Source organism: Cheilinus undulatus, linkage group 5 (assembly GCF_018320785.1).
Source record: "Cheilinus undulatus linkage group 5, ASM1832078v1, whole genome shotgun sequence".
NCBI classification, from domain to species: Eukaryota; Metazoa; Chordata; class Actinopteri; order Labriformes; family Labridae; genus Cheilinus; species Cheilinus undulatus.
Window position 1 is genome coordinate 15996432 of NC_054869.1, and position 18666 is coordinate 16015097.

Sequence of the window (18666 nt, forward strand, 5' to 3'; positions counted from 1 at the left end):
AAGCATCAATCCATAGTAGCATGAATCTGAATATGAGGGTGCAACTAGATTTATGCTATAAAGGAGAAGGCTGGGGTGGAGGAGGTTAAGCTTTACCAACAGCAACAGTGTGGTGCATCACCATTAATAAAAGCAGGGATTAGTGAGAAGTACGTCATATTTAAATACACAGCTGTATTGAGAGGAAGAGCTATGATTGGCTGTGGGCACTGGGTGATAATTAAGATCAGCATGCTGTCAGCAGATCATGGCGGGCCACATGACTACCGTGTCCTGCATGAACTGACGCTAGCCTCCTTAAATTAAGAGGAACAGAAATTACAGAACTAACATTAGAGAATACGTCTACTTACCAAACAGTGCCAGCAGAGCCTGGAGAGCAAAGTGCAAGGTGCGCCGGTTGGCCAGTTTGCCGGTCTTCAGCACCACTTCTTCTTGACCAACCTCACATAAATCAAATCCTGCACACACACCCACACAAGAGGACCACAGACAAGACTTAATAATAATACAATGTGAATCTTAAGAAGCACATGGATGCATGAGAAGCAGGAAGTTAAAAGTGAGTTTTCTTCTTGAGTGGACATACCAAGTGCAGCCAGAAATTCATGGCAACCTGGTAGTCTCCACAGCTGCACACTAATGGACACCTGGATGGGCAAGAGGGAAAAATCCTGTTCTTTCTCTCCTGTTTGGAGCTGGACTAGCACCTGGTGGAGCTGCAGAAGATGAGGGGACAAAAGGGTAAAGAGGTGATGGTTACCAAGGACAAGAATGCATTAATCTAGTGAATACTACTGAAGTGATTGATGGTAAAAAATAATGTGTGGGATAAAACAATTACAGTTGTATCAACAAAGTAAATCCTCCAAATGATGTAATTTATCAATTTAGAGAAATTCTTCCCTTTCAGGTTTAAAACTCCAGATATTATGACAACAAACTCAGTAACAAGATTTTCAGGAGTGGGTATAAAACTGTTTCATAACAATTTGAGTCAGAGGACTATATGCCTGGAAAAACAGGGAAAGGGTTGGAGCTTTGTTGTGCTTTACACGTGCCCTGCTGAGAGCACACACGCCTGTTTTGTTGAGGATTACTGGGATTTGAACAGAGACACCTTTGTCAACCTGACGTAACTGTGCACAAAGTAAAAACGTGTCTCTTTTCCTCACTCTGGGATAATGGGAGGCAGGCTTTTACATCATAGCTTTATCCTTTCTACCACCCTGAAATATTGCTTTGACCTCTAATGAACCTAGTTCTAAATCCTAAAATACTCAAAAACCCATACAACCTTTTAGCAAGAAAGAGCAATGATAAAAAGGAACAACACAAACAGTTTGCGACATGAAGTGAATCAAAGTGCTTCACACAGTGTGTAAACAACTAAAATAGTTTAACTTTATGCTGTTTTTACACATGACTTAATGTTTGAAAAAAGACAGAAAGCAGAAGTTGGATTAGTGGGACAGAATGGGAGGGAGTGCATTTAAGTGAGGGCAAACTTACCATCGCCACCATATTTTTAACAGCCTTCAGACAGCACGTTAAGGGGAAGGGGAAAGAGAATAGGATTTAATGGCATGCACACAGACCATTCACAGAGGATAAAAGGGTTCAGGTCAAAAAGGAGGATAACAGTAAAAAGTAAAACAAACATGTATCATAGTAATAAGTTTTGTGCAATAAGCATGCATACACTCTCCCAGGTTTTTGTCATTATTTGCAATGTGAAGCATCAAATCTGCTAATCAACAATGAAGTAGATGGCTTTGAACTGTCACCATGTGACAGTCACGTCACACGTAAACACTGCAGTGTAAGATTAATTCTTTGGAGCTTGGTAGAAAGAGAAAAAGACCCAGTCTGTACTTAAGACTTTGTATTCGAAGTGTAATTGTTAAGCATTCCTGCCGCATTTTAACCCTGATTAATCCGATGCCTAAGCAGTCAGTGTGGTAGCCTGTGTCCTCTCTTGACGTAACTGTGTTATGTCATAATACAACCCTGATATTTTCTTCTAGCAGGAACCTCTTGGTACCAAGTAAGTTTAAGAATAGTGAAAACATGTGCCTGTATTTCTTAACACTAACAGGAACTGTATTTGACAACTGAACCAAAGACTAATTTGTTTTGTGGTGCATTAAATGTAAAAAAAATCCAGCAGTGCTTGTTTGAGCTGCAGCTGCCTACCCGGTTGATGAGCTGCTCTCCTGCCTCTGAAGCAGTGATGAGTTTGCACAAAGCTTGGAGAGCTGGCGGTGGTAGACCTGAGGGATGGGATCAAAGAAAGATCTTAAGCATTCATACACCAGGCATGCTCTTATGACTCGACACATGATATATACTGAAATAATGAGGATGCAGCCAGCCGATGCAAACAATTTTAAAACACCTCATATATAATTACATATGAGTGAAATGCAGTAGAGGTTTGATGTCTTTTAAACTGTAGTGTGAAGACTGAATCAGATGCGTACCCAGTAGTGACTGCAAAGTGGTGCTGCACTGCTGGAGCCTGTCTCCTGGATCAGCAGTTGGAAAGAAGACTGCAGCAGGGATACCAGGGCCTGCAGAGTCAAGACGGAAGCCCACAGCTGTAAGCAGGGCCTGCCAGCCTGGGACGCCGCCCACCTTATTCTCCACACTCTGCTGGGATGTATACATAGAGTTACGCTGTCCATTCTGTATCCTCTGAAGAGACTTCTCCACCTGTGTACACAAGAGTCAGGCAATTCAATGTCTTTCTTTGTGACATTTCTTTAACTAACAGTTCTTGGTGTGTGTTCATGTCTCACCAGGTGGAGCAAAACTCTCAGAGCATCGCGTGCCCGATCTGGATACTGCAGAATCTCTGCCAGGGCTTGGCCAATGAGAGAAGAGGGGCTGTTAAGCTTGACATCATTACCGATCAGCATGTATCCTGGAAAGACAAAAATCATTCAAAGATGTCAACTGCAAGGTCGTCTTTGCAATTAATGGAACAAAGAGCGAACACATAAATGAACTGCAGCTCTAACCTGCCCAGTTGGAGGGGTGTGAGTACTGCTTGCTGCTCTGCACAGTCTTCATAGCATCTGCCAGAGCTGCACTCGCCTTGGTCCCATTAAGCAGGGCAGTGTAAAAGGCATGGACAAAAACTTTGGATGCTGCGACAGGGACAGGCCACAAGGACACGAGAACACATTGAGCTCCAGCAGCCAGGAAGGCCCGAGTCAATCCAACAACACCGTCGGCTGTCACTTTGCTGCTAGACTCCTGGTACGACCTGGAAGCACAGATGCACATCACCGGATAAGGAAATTTTAAACATTTAACAGGGTTATATTTTGAGCACTATTAATTTTAAAAAACTTCTCTCTTCTAAGTCATTCAAATTCTTGATCTTTCTTGGTATGTACATGTATGACCTTTTTCTTGTAAATAAACTGATTTCACCTTAAAGAACTTACAAGTTTTCTTAAATAACTTCACACCCACAGTAGAGAACAAGATGTTTTTCACCAGAAAATGTAGCCCCCTCTTCTGGACGTTAATTAAACTACAATGGCCCTTTCCTTAAGCCATGTTCCAATTTGTTGCATGCCCATTTTTCCCAGTATTTTCTGTAAAAAAACTTCAGTGTCTGCGGTGAAGTCTAAAAAAGGATGAATATGGCTCTAGTTTTTGGCTTAAAGGAAGCTTTTTACTGCTGTAACTTGAATAAGATTAAATATCTACTATATAAATATGGTGAAGGTCAGGCAAGGTGTATTTATTTATAGAGTGCAATTCAGCAATTTAAAATGCTTTACAGAGTAAAAAAGAAAAGGGCATTCAAAGACAGGACATTGAGGGGAAAAATAAGATCTTAGAAATATTTCACATATGTAAATATAAGCTCAAACAGGAATGAATCATCCAACGTACCCCAGCACCACCAGCTTCACAGGTAACCTCAGGTCAAGAATATCAGCTGCTGTAAGCAGAAACTCCTGGAGGGGTGGACTGTCACAGATGCTCTCCACATCACTGCCATCATCCTGCATGTGGAGAGACTCTGGGATGGTGTAACCGCTTCCAATGGAGCCCTTCCTGCCTCGACCACTGCTTCCTCTCCTCCCCCCTGCACCTCTCCCCACTGTTCCCACACCAACGCTTGCACTCGCACCACCAGGCACACCCTCTGGGTTTGGGGTGAGCACCAGAGCTGCTAGCTTCCAGGAAATGTGGGTGGCAAAGTGGGCACATTCAGCCTGCGTGAGGGCACTCATCACTCTTTCCTTGGTGGCCACAGAGCCGGCCAGAGGTTGGCAGCCGAGCAGCTCAGCCACCATGAGGGCCTCCTCTTCTGCAGAGGGCATGGGTCCCCACAGCCAGCGGTCCATCACAGGTGAGGGCAGCCGAGGGTTCCCAACCACTGCTGCCATGGAGACACCACCACAGGGAGCAGGTCCAGGGCGTCGGGAGTGAGCCTAGAAGAATAAAAAGCAAAGGTTTTTAATTTGTAGAGACAACAGCTCAGTCATGTATTAAAAATACATACAACCTCTGTCAATATTTTCCAACAATGTGAATAAGAGGTTCTACCTTTGCACTGGAGCCAAGGCCATGGATGGAGGGAACAGCGATGAGGCTGAAGCGCTCATACAGGTATTCATTGGAAGAGCTTCCTTTCAGAAGGGCGAAGGGGATGAGGTACAGTTCTCCCTCCAGCACCATCACAAGCTGTCTGTGTCTGCCAACAGGCCCACTGGAGTGCATCAAGCCCTATCAGACCACAGGATTAGTATGAAAATAAAACAAAATATCATCCAATTTTAACTCCTTTTTTTCTGTAATTGCATTTTTCTCTTTTCTCTGTCACTTGACTGCATCAACAGGCAGTCAATGAGCCATACAGGCAGTGCTCACCCCTTCCATAGGTGCGATTAGCAAATCATAAAGTGCTCGCAGTGGAGGCTTTCCAAGGTTGCTTGAGCGACGAGGCAGGGAAGAGTTGCCATCTTTGGCAGGTGACATGGTGTTACTGAAAAGGCTTGTCATACTCTGGCAACTCCTGCATGAAAAACAAAATAATTCCGTTAATCCTGAACATGATACTTGATGCTGCAGATAAGTGGCAATTTGTCACATTGTGCATGCACTATTAGCTCCAAAAATATATGGATGTACAGGGCTTTTTGTGTTTTGTTTGAATTACAAAATAGATTCCTGTCTCCAAAGTAATGATATAAAAAAAGAAGGCCATGCAGGAGTCCCCATAAATTTCAAAACTAGTATCAAGTCCAATCTGATATTTAAAGGGAAGTAAGGAACTCCTAGGCATGTTTTGAGCATTGAGGTCTTCCTTTAAGCTTCCTTGTAAGATTTCTGCCAAGTTTGCAAGCTCTGATGAGGATCTCAATGATCAAAACATGTTGGCTTTTTTTAGCCAACATGCGGTTAAGACATTATGATCATTTTTTTTACATGTTTTGTGCTTTGAATGCCTGGTTTTGCTCTCTGTAGTGTGCACAACTTTCTTTTGTCATCTTCTTAGACCACACTGAGCAACCAGTCATCCCCCTTTTTTCTTCAGCCTGACTTTACTGTATTATTTATCTGTGACAGTGATAAAATAAACATGGCTGTTTTATGATCCTTAGGTCCAGGACTGTACTGTAGGAAAAGTCACAATTACAAAAAAACCCACTCACTATTACATCTGAAAACCTATGGAAAAACCAACAGGGACATCATGATCCGACTACGCTTTAAAACCAACTCATCCTTCTGCAGCTAATGAGCTTTTCAGATGTGCTGGGAATGTGGCTGCAAGCACCATGTATAACTTGCTGCATAATGTTGCATCAGATACGGCTCTATAAAGATGCAAACTCAGCCGCTGTTGTTCCTGTGCAGTTTGTGTGTAGTAGCAGCACAAAGCTGTGACAGAAGAGACTGATCTTTCAATCACAGGGGCCTATGTCTCTTTTATATGTTCACTGTCGGATCTAAGTCACATGGAGTAAAAGGCAGATAAAGGCAAGACTAACTGAATCTCCATTGTAATGTGCTGTAATCCTTCTGTGAGCACACATGTATAATTTAGAGTGACACACAGACAAAAATACGTAGAGCTCCACCAGATGGCAGTATTGCATCATGGTTATATAGAGCTTACAGAAACAAGGAACAGTGAAAGTGAACAAAATTGGCACCAAAGGTGCAGGAGTTTTCATCCTGTTTTTACAAGCACCTACTCCACATGTAATCAAAAATTCAGAGCTTCCACAAGAGATGAATTTCTTTAATTCACAGCCTGAAACAAGGAGAAGGAGGGTAGCATCCCTGAGTGTTAGGAGCATGTCTGCCGTGTGACAGAAGAGAAATCTCCCTGCACAGACAGGGACACATGACATACTGAGATCTGTGCTGATAGTGGCCGTAGGGTCTGAAGCCCCTGGTGCAGTCAACGCACAGGGCCCAGTTTTATAGCCACACTTGTCACTACTCCGTCTGTTCCAGCAGCCAGATCTTCTTCCGGGCAGTGGCCAACAGACATCTATCCTGCCCTTCTGTTAGCCCCCGGCCACTGGCTCCCCTCCAGACTCCCGGTATTCTGTCTCTCTCCCAGGCCTTGGCATGAGCCTCCATGGGAAAGCAAACAATCGTTTGTTAGGCTGACAGAAAGAATGAGAGAGTGGGCGAGGGATCAGCCAAGAGAAGGTGAGTGTCAAGTGCGGAGGGAAACGGTGGAAAGAAAAGACTGAAAGAAGTGAGGCTGAAGGTGAAGAGTGGATTCAGGGGCTGCAGTAGAGAGACACACTTTTAAGGATGGCAAGTTAGCCATTCTGACGAATTTTTACTTTTACTTTTTAGCTGTCATTTTAAATTTTTTCAGCTTTTGAGAGTGTTTCCTGTCTTTTTTACTCACAAAATCATAGAGATCCTCAAACAATCTCATTAAGTTATCAATGTGCATAAAAAACGCATTCAATTACACACAGAGGGGATTAGACGCGAGAAGATGTTCATTATCACCTTCCCATAGTAATCCTTCCAAGCTCCCTAGTGAAGATTAGATCTCAGTGTTAAAATAGGGCAATCGATTATAATACCAAATGAAGACATCACACCAAGAAGCACATCTATTTAACACTGTAACATGTAGCTATTCTGATTCAAATGACATTCAATTACAGTCTATTAAATTTTCATGATATCTCTTAATTAAAGTTAATTGTGGAAATAACTGCAGTCTTTATTCCACTTAAAGTGTTTAAAAGCACATACTATATTTACATTGTCTGATATGAAAGCCTGAGATGTATGACTTGTAATGACAATGAGGCTTCTTCATTTTCTCTTGCTTCTAACATTGTGATAGATGACAGGCTCCTAAGCATGAGGAGCTTTATAATTCAGAGTTTTTTGAGGCCCAAAAGAATGAGCGGATTATTACCGGCAGCCCATTAAAAGAGCTTAATGAGCACCGAGACTCAATTAAAGCTGGAATTACCCTCTCATCAAAGAGCAGCTCAAGTGTGGACGAGGACAGGGAAATATGACCCAGACGCACACATATGCACATGCATGCACGCATTCTATTGGTGTGCATTACCAATCAGCAGAATGTAAATGAATACTTTGCCTAGTGGTTTTCAATAATACACTGAATGAGCCACTGGCAGACTCGCTGAAAAATCCACAGCCATAAATCTGCACGGCAAACACAAACGGGGCAAACATCTTAAAACCACATCGATGTCTGTGTTTGACGCACACACAAACGCACATAGCCCCATCAGAGCAGGCAGTGATAAGGGCTTTAGCAGCTTGGCTCTACTCAGTCTATTTAATAAGAGGGATTCACATGCTGCCTCTGCGCTGGCTAAACAATGGAGAAAAGACTCCTTTCACACATGAGCCACAATACCCGTGAATCTCCTTACCCAAGCAGATATTTTTAATCTTCCTGTTTTTTTAGAGGAAAAGTAGGTCTAAGTAGAGCTTTAGGATGAAGGGCTGTGTGCAGGAATGTTAAAGGTGAATTAAGGAGATCTCGCACCTGTTGAACAGGTTGTTTCTGGACACCATACGCAGGAAGCCTGTTGGATCAGTGACTGAGTTAAGCTTGTTGTTGAGCTCCTCAAATTGTTGGTCCAACAAATCTCCTGCCTCGCTCTCCGTCTCGCTGCTCGAGCATCCTCTGGAAAAAGAGAATGAAAGATGGAGTGAGAGACATGAACAGCCTGCTAAGATTTTTGGCAAGAAAAAGGCACTTCAGCAAAGTAAGACAATACACAGACTTACATTGTTTCTCAGCGGATTAATCAACTACACACACTCCTGATCTGTCTAAAAAATACACACACTTCCAACCCACACCCACACACTTGGCCTAATTTCCCAGGCTTGGTCCAACACCGTGATGATAAGCAGAGTTAAATCCTTTCATTATAATGCTGCTGAGGCTGATCAAGTCAGGAGGGAGTCAACCACCCTCCAACCCCACAATCACTAACTCACCCCCCCCCCAGGTCTGGACTCTCCTCTTATGCACCCATATCATGTAACTCTTATGTCAGCTTCTTTCTCTCACTGTAGCTGCATGTGAACAAGCACCATGGCTTCTCTTATTATCTTATTTTCCCACCACCACTGACAATATTTCTTCTGAAGAGGAAAAAACCTGTGTTCTTTTCACCTTTTTCACATTACTGCTATTTTCCTATTCACTAACAGTTACAGCAGGCAACTGCAATGTTATTCTTTAAGTCATAATGTTTTGTCTGCATTTTGTAAGTCATATTTAAAGCAAGGAATGAGACAAATCATTTCTATTTCAACATTTACTGACTAACAAGCAACTGAACAGATCATGGATAGTGAAAATTCAAAGAGACATTGTCATAGAAGTTTAAACTATGTATTGGATGAATAGTATTGTGCCTCTGTGTCAATAACGTTAGTTGGGATTAGGCCTGTGCTAGAAAAACACCTTCCCTGACACATTGTACAGATTTTAAAGTAATTTATTCAGCCGTAAATGCTCGGTGAGGCAGTTTTAAGATATATATCCTCCATTGAGCAGTTGACAATAAAGGCAGCAGGTGGCAATAGTCATAAAACTGCATGATGCAGTGCACACCTCAGTCAACCAAAACAAGTTGATACTCAGACTGGTAACATGAATCATAGTGTCTTATCCATTGCCAGCAGGCTCGAAGCAAAGATACTGGATTACTACATATTTCTTCAAACACCAGAAAGTCAGGAGTAATACATGAGTCATGCAAGCGGTAAGAAGGTAAAACACTGTAGCAACACCAATCTTCATCGACACATGACACCATTAGCCGCTAGCAACAACAGCTAGGCTCACAGGGCTAATCTGTGTCATCCCAACTGGCAGTAAATGAGGCTGTAAACTCAGAGTTTCCCTTAACTTCTGATCAGGAGATTATGAGCAGCCCTTTATGCTTTACTTGTAGAGAAATGAGCCGAACAGCGGTGCTTGTGACAATGGCTTCAGGTAGCTGCTTCAGGAGTGTGACTGTTGCTGTTTAATCCTCTCATCCATTTATTACAAAAACATAGAAAAGCGGTGCCGTTTTATGCAGAAGTAAAGCAAACAGTCATTCCTACAAATTCAAGTGGACTTATAGTAAAGTGAGAGCAGGATATTATATGAAAGTATGAAAAACAACATCAAGAGAGACAACAGGGTCATTTTAAGTTCATTATGTTATATATCACTGTATTTGTATTTAGCTAAGTAATCATAAATGGACTATTTTAATTTACTCTGATTTCTAAGGGTTGGAATTGAAATGTAATAAGGTAAGAACCTTTAATCTATATCTCTTCTGTTATCCTCTACAATAAAGAACTGCAGCTGTGGTGAATTAAGTGTGTTAAGTCACGTTTATTACCCCAAATCAATGTGTATTGTGATTATTACCATGTCATGAAGCTGTGGGAAATACCCAGCCTTACCTGGGATGTGGCAGAATGCTAACATTACCTTTAGACTGTCTTTAAACTTTGATAGGAGAGTGATTATTTGCTTTATTTCATGTTAGCAAGGATGTGGTTTAATACTAAAATTATTGTAGCTTAGATGTTTAACACATATAGTTCAGTTAGATCTGTTTATGACTTTCTTATTATATTTTCTAAGGCTTTGAAAGGTGAGACCAGCATTTTACCATTTGTAGCAAGCAGAAATATTAGCAACAAAACTTTAGCCATCTGACTTAAGCTATAAGGGTGTTTTTTAAATCTTGAAATACAGTGATGTCTCAATACTTTAACGGTTTACTATTTAACTGCTAAACATTTTAGAAGAAGTGAAATAATAGCCAATAAACAGACTGATTTATTGGACTTGTGGTGTGGAAAAAGGTAGTATGACACTAGTAAAGGATCTGCTTCCAGCCTTCACCATGAGGTCGAGCTGTATGAATACAGTTTATTTAGACATATTCTCCTTTAATGTAACAACTGACAGATGATGACTGAAGAAAGTTCGAAGTTGAAGTTTGAGACTTGGATGCAGTTTGAAGAGGACTTTAAAAATCATTTATTTCATATATTTCTGCCATCCCAAATCCTCATTTCTTCATATAAATAGACCCTCGCCGCTCTTCTCCATCCCATTTATTTTTCCTCTCCACTCATTTCAGACTGCTGCCTCCCTTTCTTTCCACTCTGCAGAATGAATGGGCTAGTAAGTGGTGCCATATTGTGTCCATCCAGGCGCAGTGGCGTGTGTGCAGCTTCCCATTGGAGTAGTAAATGAGCTGGTAATGGGGCAGGAGGGCTTTGCTGCTGGGGTGGAGGAGGATGGCACAGGGAGGACCAGCTGGGCACAATGGATCAAACACCAACTAGAGAAAAGATTCTAACACTGAACACCACACAGACCCATGGATGTCAATATGAGATTTAGCTGTCAATATATCTCACTACAATTTCCATCTACCCCTGCAGAGGCCCTCTGGCTACACTCTCTGCTTGGTCTTTAACCACCAACTTCTTCTTTGACTCCATTGATTTGACAATTTTATCTTTACCCTCTGCCCACTCTTCCTTCTACTCTCAGCAGCACCTTCTCACTCTTCCTCTCTACCTGTCAGATTCTGTGTTTGTTAGGTGAGTTCAATAATCTGGCTCAACAAAGAGCGATTATTCCGTCTCATTTATTCCCCCTGGGTCGAAAGTAGAGCACTTTAGGGGGGGAAGCGGGGGTCTGTCATCACAGGGTTCAGTGGGGCAGAATAACACCCCTCTGCAGACACATGCACAGACACTTTCTGAATGATAAAACAAGCCTTCCTCAGTTAGCTCTAAGGACAAGAATGTCAAGTTCTAGTTTAAGGGATAACTTTTTCATTGCTTTTGGGCAGCATGTGAAAGATCTTAAGTTGTTTTAAGATCCTATAGATGCCGGTGTTAAGTATTTAAGTTAATGAGGCAGAATTTTTTATCTCTGTCTACTAAAACAGAGAAAAAACATCAAAAAAATTATGTATGTAAGTTTGAAATATTTGATATGTTTTAAGACCAACTTTTTATCTCTGCCCCTTATTAGTGGCAACATTGTTCTCATAGCTGCAGCTGGGCTGAAACTGCAAGGGTATCAGTAAACATGTAGAGATTAACAATATTGTTAATATTGCAGTGACAGAAGTGTGTCTGTGACGTAGTGGACATGTGAAAGTGTCGAACAATAGGTCTTCAGGGCAATAAGTGTTGCTTTCAGTGGAGTAGAGCGAAGGGAAGTGGTAGTTCGGGCACCATCTGCCCTTGGCTACCCATCATCCTTTGTGCTCCACTCACTAGCTTGATAGCATGAAAATGGCGAAGGAGAATCAAATGGCTCCAGCGACTTTTAAATCTGGAATCATTTTGGCTTCCCAGTGTCAAGAAATGAGAAAGGAGAAAAGGTGAGAGACAAAAAAATATTAGCATAACCCTGGTTGCCCGAGGTGCTACTTTAGATCAGCCTTGGTTGGACACATGTTTTGGTCTTTTTCCTCCCTCAACAGCTATTGGGAACACATTTTCAACGTATCTTCTCATATGTGTAAGCACAAAATAACCCCTGATTTTCATATAGCTATTTTTGGGATACCACCTTAAATTTTAGCCTTACAAACTTGCAGGCAAATATGTTGGCGTTTGCATCATTGATTGCTCGTAGACATATTATTATCAACTGGAAGTCAAACAAAGCCCCATCATTGGTGCTGTGGGTTTGAGAGTTGCTTTCCTTTTACCTTTAGAAAAGCTCAGACATAAAATAGGTAAGAAATGCAAGAACTTTGCTTTGACCTTGAGCCTTTTCATAAAATTTGTAGGTTTTACCTTCCGGCGACTTTAATTCAAATTATGTATTAATATTTTACAAACAATATGAGAAATCCCTGTTTTGTTTTGGGGTTTTTTTTTGGAGCCTGGGGTGGGGGGCGGGGGTACTTGTTTTCTGTTCTCTACTGTTCTTATTCTCTTTGTCATATGTACACCTGATGTATAACTTCGTCAAAACTGGGTTGTCTTATTCACCTTGAGTCAAAGAAGGCACATCATCAGAGTTACACATTAACTGTATGAGTATTAAGTTACAATTCCTGGGGAAGAATGAGCATATCTAGATTGAGCAACCAAAAGTGGGAAAAAAAATATAAAGAAACAAAAATACTTAAATTGCATTACTTATATAATAGGAACATAAGTATGGTTAGCCAGTGGAGTCTTTACTACAAGAAGATTTTGTTCATGCTGCAGCATAATCCATCAAGTTACTGATTTGAGAGGGAAAAACAGCAACAAGCTTGGGCAACATTTAAGCAATTACTCCATATACAAGGATAATGAGCTAATGAACAAAGCAAAGATTTTCTACTTCACTGTGACAGCTGGAAACATCTCACCTGCTGTAGTAAGACTCTACTCCCAGAGCCTCTCGAGCACTGGCTATGTGCTGCTCCAATGAGGATCCACTGACCACCCCACTGCAGCTGCCACCATCCTGGAACTCTGACCCTCCTTCTGACACACCCTCACCCAGGTACACCTCGTGAAACTTCAGGATGCCTGAGGAGAGAGAGAGAAGCGACAAATATTACTCGATTCCTATTATGAGGTAAAAAAAGGAAAGGATGTTTTTTGCACGACATTTTTGTTTCTCGCTGACAACAGGAGGGATCTTTGGATTGTTCAAACCGAAAGCTGTGAGTGAAGCCATGTGCCGTAGTGCATCTGTGGAGCAAAATGAATAAAACAAATAATGTTCAATAAAAGATAAGAGAAGGCTGCCTGTGCCATCTGCTGCCCGACATGAGAGCTCAGCTGAGTTTTGAGCAGGAACATCAGAGGGTGGGGAGCACACTGGGAGATGGAGAACAGGATGTATATGTGAGTGTGTTAGAGCAAGTGTCAGCTGTGTAACTGCAGAGCATGCATGGGAGTTTTGTATTTGATGCATCTGAATGGATGTTTAATGTAATTCAGGTTTTTATCTGTGTGGGTGCATATTCATGCCAATAAACCCCCAGAATTTACACTACTGAGGTAATTTGGACCTTAGTGGGCCTTTTAGTGATGGCAGACTCTTTAGAGCAGGCCGTGTTTGTGTGCCAGCTGGATGCCAGGGAATGCCAGGAAGTGACAGACAGGCGATTAGTGAGCAAGTGGCTCCCTCTTAGCCTGGGGCAAAACTCAGCGCTTTGAAGATCTGCACTGGTCCCAGTAGTGTTCCTCCCCTCCGTATGACGAGTGCTATGGGGGTCAAGTTCATACGGTTGCCTGGGAGCTGGGTTTGATCAAATGTTCAAGCTTTTAGTGGTATGGAACATGGGTCACGGCTCTCATTTCCGCTCTCCAAAGCAGGGAGCAGAGAAAAGCCAAAGTACTAACAGTACAGCAGCCACAGGAGTTGTATAAGATGCACTGTAATTCACCCACAGCTTTGCCTATTCCCTTTGTGAAACTGGAATTTCACGAGTCAGAAAACAGGCTGCATCTTAATCCCTCTGCCCGCGTTGGTGTTACTTAGTGTATCAACAAAAGGGACAGAATTGGAGAAGAACACAAAAGTGCAAAAGTACAGCAACACTATAGAATAGAAAAGCACAATAGCAAGAAAAAACAGGAGACAGGATGAAAAGAGACAGAGAAATTATGTTCCGACTTTGTGTTAAAGCTAAGTGTTTCCTCTTGGCATGTGTGAAGATGTTGCCGGTGTTGTTTGGTCGTGTCACTTTCAATTAGCATGGTCTGTTGGCAGACGCCTTCTGGGGTGAGAGGCAAGGCAGGGGGCAAACCTAACAGCAGAGTGGCAGGTGGCAATATCACCTGGTGTTAAAAATGGCCTTCCTTCCCCTGCAGCTAAAAACAACTAGAGCCTCTAAACCTTTTATCTGCTCTGATTTAACAAGTGTTTTTTTCATACTGTGGATGTCTTTGACCTTTGAAACTTTTACACATCTAAGCTCCAGTTTGCATTGATTTTTTGGGTGGACAAAGTGATACCTCTTATGAATTTATATGCATGAGCAGTGATTTCTCATTTAAAGAGTCTAATCCTCCCCCCTTTTACCAGTCAAAAAATCTCTCATAGAGTCCTTGTAGCAAAAAGTCAATCAAAGCCATTTCTGCACCCTGCAGCAGGGGAACATAAGCATCAAAAAGGACCATACAGTGATAAGCAATCTTAACACTGACACGTCTTGTTTGCTTAATTAGTTCAAATAAAGGCATTGGTATTAATTTTAACCTTTTTCATAAACATATAAAAACTTTTCATATGAGCTTTAAACTTCACACAAAAGAAATATTTGATTAAAAAATAAAAGATCTGAGCTACTTACATGGAAAAAATTGTTGGTACCATTCCGTTAAAGATAGACAAAACCACAATGGTCACTGAAATAACTTAAAACCAAAAAAAGTAATAATAAACAAACATTTATTGAAAAATAACTCATGAAAATCAGACATTGCTTTTGAATTGTGGTTCAACAGAATCATTTTCAAAAGACTAATAAAACTGGCCTGGACAAAAGTGATGGTACGCTTAACTGAATATTTTGTTGCAAAGCCTTTTGAGGCAATCAGTGCAATCAAGTGGCTCTTGCAACTCTCATTGAGACTTCTGCACCTGTCCACAGGTATTTTGGCCCACTCCTCATGAGCAAATGTTGCAGCCATTTCAGGTTTAAAGGGTGCCTTTTCCAGACTGCATGTTTCAGCTCCTTCCACAGATGTTCAACAGGATTTAGATCAGGGACAAAGCATTCTGAGAGTGGACAGCATATTGTGCTCCAGAATGCCTTGATAGTCTTGAGATTTCACTGTACCTTGCACAGACTCAGGACCACCTGTGCCAGATGCAGCAAAGCAGCCCCAGAACATAACTGAGCCTCCTCCATGTTTCACATTAGGTACAGTGTTGTTGTCTTTGTATACTTCATTTTTACATCTGTGAACATAGAGCTGATGTGACTCACCAAATAGCTCCACTTTTGTCTCATCTGTCCAAAGGTCAGTCTCCCTGAAGCTTTGTGGCTTGTCATTATGCATGTCCGCAAATTCCACTCCCACTGTTTTATGATTTGCCTCTATAGTTTTCCATTGATTCCACTTTGGCTCAAACAGCGACGGATGGTGTGCTCTGACACTGATGTGCCTTGACCTTACAGCTCACCTCTAATCTCTTTGGAAGTTGTTCTGAGCTCTTTGGTTACCGTTCATGTTATCTGTCTTTTCAATCTTTCATCAATTTTCCTCTTGTGGCCACATCCAGGGAGATTTGCTTAAATCCTGTGGACCTTAAACTATTGAATAAAATGTGTACCTGTGTTCACAGGAACATCAAGCTGCTTGGAGATGGCTTTATAGCCTTTACCTTTAACATGCTTGTCTATCATTTCCTTTCTAATCTCCTGGGACAACTCTCTCCTTGGCTTTCTATGGTTCATGTTCAGTGTGGTACACACCATGATACCAAACAGCACAGTGACTACTTTTCACCCTTTATATAGGAAGACTGACTGATTAGAAGTTTAAAGACACCTGTGAGGATAATTAAAGGACACACCTTGGTTTAACATGCCCCCTATGGTCAAATTATTTTCAGTCTTTTATAGGGGTATGACTTTTGTCAGTTTCAAGTCGTTTCAGTGACCACTGTTGGTATTTCTTTCTGTAATAGAAGGGGACAAACAATTTTGTCCACATGTGTATTTCTACAGTAGTATTTCAAAATACATGCAGGAATATTTACTAATATTTCAGTGAACCAGAAAAAGATGAAGGACAATTTTCTGAAAACAACAGAAAATGTGATTCCTAAATATGTTATACAAAGGTCTTTGAGAAAAAAAAACAGGCCCAGGACTTGTGAGCCACAGTTTCAGGCTGTAGTGTCTCTATGGATTCCTCAAGTTAAGGTTGAAAATTGGAAACCTAGCTGCCAAATTTCATTGTTCAAGCACATATTGTAGTGACAGCATTGAGGGTGAATTTCAAGGCAGAAAAGAATAAGAAGGCAGACAGAGTTTATATAATATCTGCACTCCAGAAAAACAATTTATAATGTGAGGCATAGAAAAGACACAGACAGCTCTTACCTGCTCCTGGAGCCAGCAGCCAGCTGTACAGGTAACCAGCAGCCATGGAGAAATAAAGTACCAAGGCCCTCTGACTGTTGACTGTATCTAGTATGTTCTCCACTGTGACTGGGGTGTACGGGTCTGAGTCCTGCTGGCCGGTCTGCCGCTCCACCAACAGGTCAGCGAAGGCTCGTGTTCGACCTCGCTCGGCTACAGCCAAAGCCTCGTCGTGATGACCTGTGGTGATCAGAAGGCAGAGTAGTTTAATATTAAAGTTAAAACAGTGTGAAGTCGTGAGGATATGAGAAGGATGTAGAGGCGTACCCAGGCTGACGAGGACCCTTTGCAGCGCCTGGTAGCAGGAGGTTTGCAGGTCAAAGAGGGAGAGTTTGTAGTCTGTGCTGTGCTGCGCTTCATGGCGGATGGTTTCAAACAGTGCAGACGCTCGGTAGAGCTGTGAAGAAACCACAGTGATCACATCAATAAGAGTACACTATAACATCACTCTTGAATTCTGATTAGTGCAGATCGAGGGTATGTCCTGTTAATAGGTTAAGTATCACAGTTGATTTTATCCCTTTTGACTGATTTTTAAATGTAAGCAGTCAAAGAGAAGAGAACAAAATGTCCATCAAATTGAATACCTCAAAGCATGTATGATTGGACTTTTAAAGAGTAGGAATTAATGTGGTCACTAGGTGGCAGCATCCCACCTCACTGGTCATCCCCACTGAGACCTGCTGCCTCCAAAATTCTGCTCCTCTCCCAGCAGACAAAAGTACTATAATGTAGCTCAATGAATCACCAACCAAAAAGTAAACCTCTTTTCAGCTCTTATTTACCTCAACACTTGAAAGGGCAATGAGAAGCTGAACCATTACCTGAGCATCAAGATCCAGACAGCCACCATGGAAATAAAGCTATGTGGACTCAATAGGCCTGTCTGTGTTATTGGACCTTTCTATTCAGCACCAGACTTGGATTGAGGGGGAGAGAGACAATGGAGAGGTGGGGCAGCGGGGACTGTTGTACGCTGGCCAAGCAGAGCAAGCTAGGAGTGCTGATTCATGGGAGCCTTTATCGATTTCCTATTTCTGCGCCTATGGCATCCCTGTAAGGTGACTGGGACTGCTACAGAGCCACTCTCCAGGGGTCCAGGGGCCAGCAGAGAGGGTGAAGCCTGCTCATACCACTTGACCGTAGCCCATACAAAGACAAAGAGCTGCAGTAGAGTTGCTGTGGGTGCAATGGATTGCATTAGCGCTGAGGGTTTGGAAAAAGAACGAGAGAATGTACATGCATATATGCATACGCTCTGGCTCGTCTGGCATATCCCAAGGTCATGCTGGAAAAGTGTGTCAAAGGGAGTGAAGGGGGAGAGTAGAGATCAGCAGAGAATCTGGGAGCTCTACTGCATTAGTGCTAGTTGACGGAGCTGCTAGTCTCACTGATTTTGCTGATAGGGCCATGGGCGGATTGCTGCAATGCTAGTTTAATCTGTTAGACTTGCAGACATCCCCTTTAAGAGTGAAACTAATTTTTCACAGCGCCTTTCCTCCAGCCTGACCCCTCCTGGCACAGATGAAAGGGGGGAACAATCCCGAATGTGCTGCGTCTGCAGTGACTCTGTTGGCTGTGGTACAGGTGAAATCTGCTCCATTCTTCAGCTGCTAAGCATTCAGAGAGTGCTCTCGTGTTTTTAGCGTCACTGACACTGACATGGCTTTTATCTGACATGTTAAGTGAATGTCAATGTCACGCTGAATTGCTAACGTGAGCGTAGCTTGATACATGCACATCTCTAATGATTTTTGTAAAATAACCTCTCTGGAGAACTCAGATTGTATCAGGGGTTAAAAAGCTGATATTTAAGTAAGCACAAGTCTATTGATTTAATTTCTTCTTGGAAAGAAATGTGAGTGCATCTCAGAGCTGATTAGAATCAGGACGTGTCAATCTGTACGTCACAGTGAACACCAGTATAGCAGCTAAGGTTTTAAACTACAATTGAGTGTATAAATGAAGAGATAAGGTCAAGTGCTCTCATCCTACAACTATGGCTGCTTTATAAATTTAAATG

At 42.0% G+C, this 18666-nt stretch overlaps 1 protein-coding gene across 4 annotated transcripts in view; it reads right to left on the bottom strand.

The window, feature by feature from the left end:
* The window catches only part of LOC121509420 (tetratricopeptide repeat protein 28-like), a 266183-nt gene that overhangs the window by 2543 nt on the left and 244974 nt on the right, over positions 1-18666 (bottom strand). For 3 of the 4 annotated variants that reach the window (XM_041786786.1, XM_041786788.1, XM_041786789.1), the window contains 14 exons: positions 16911-17040; positions 16605-16823; positions 12906-13068; positions 8036-8176; positions 4897-5041; positions 4573-4752; positions 3913-4457; positions 3024-3271; positions 2802-2926; positions 2484-2715; positions 2197-2273; positions 1513-1536; positions 590-719; positions 354-461 (listed from right to left, as the gene is read on the bottom strand). In XM_041786786.1, coding sequence (XP_041642720.1) covers positions 354-461; positions 590-719; positions 1513-1536; positions 2197-2273; positions 2484-2715; positions 2802-2926; positions 3024-3271; positions 3913-4457; positions 4573-4752; positions 4897-5041; positions 8036-8176; positions 12906-13068; positions 16605-16823; positions 16911-17040 — 2467 coding nt within the window. The remainder of the gene's footprint in view (positions 1-353; positions 462-589; positions 720-1512; positions 1537-2196; positions 2274-2483; positions 2716-2801; positions 2927-3023; positions 3272-3912; positions 4458-4572; positions 4753-4896; positions 5042-8035; positions 8177-12905; positions 13069-16604; positions 16824-16910; positions 17041-18666) is intronic. The other variant, XM_041786787.1, reaches the window with a different exon arrangement.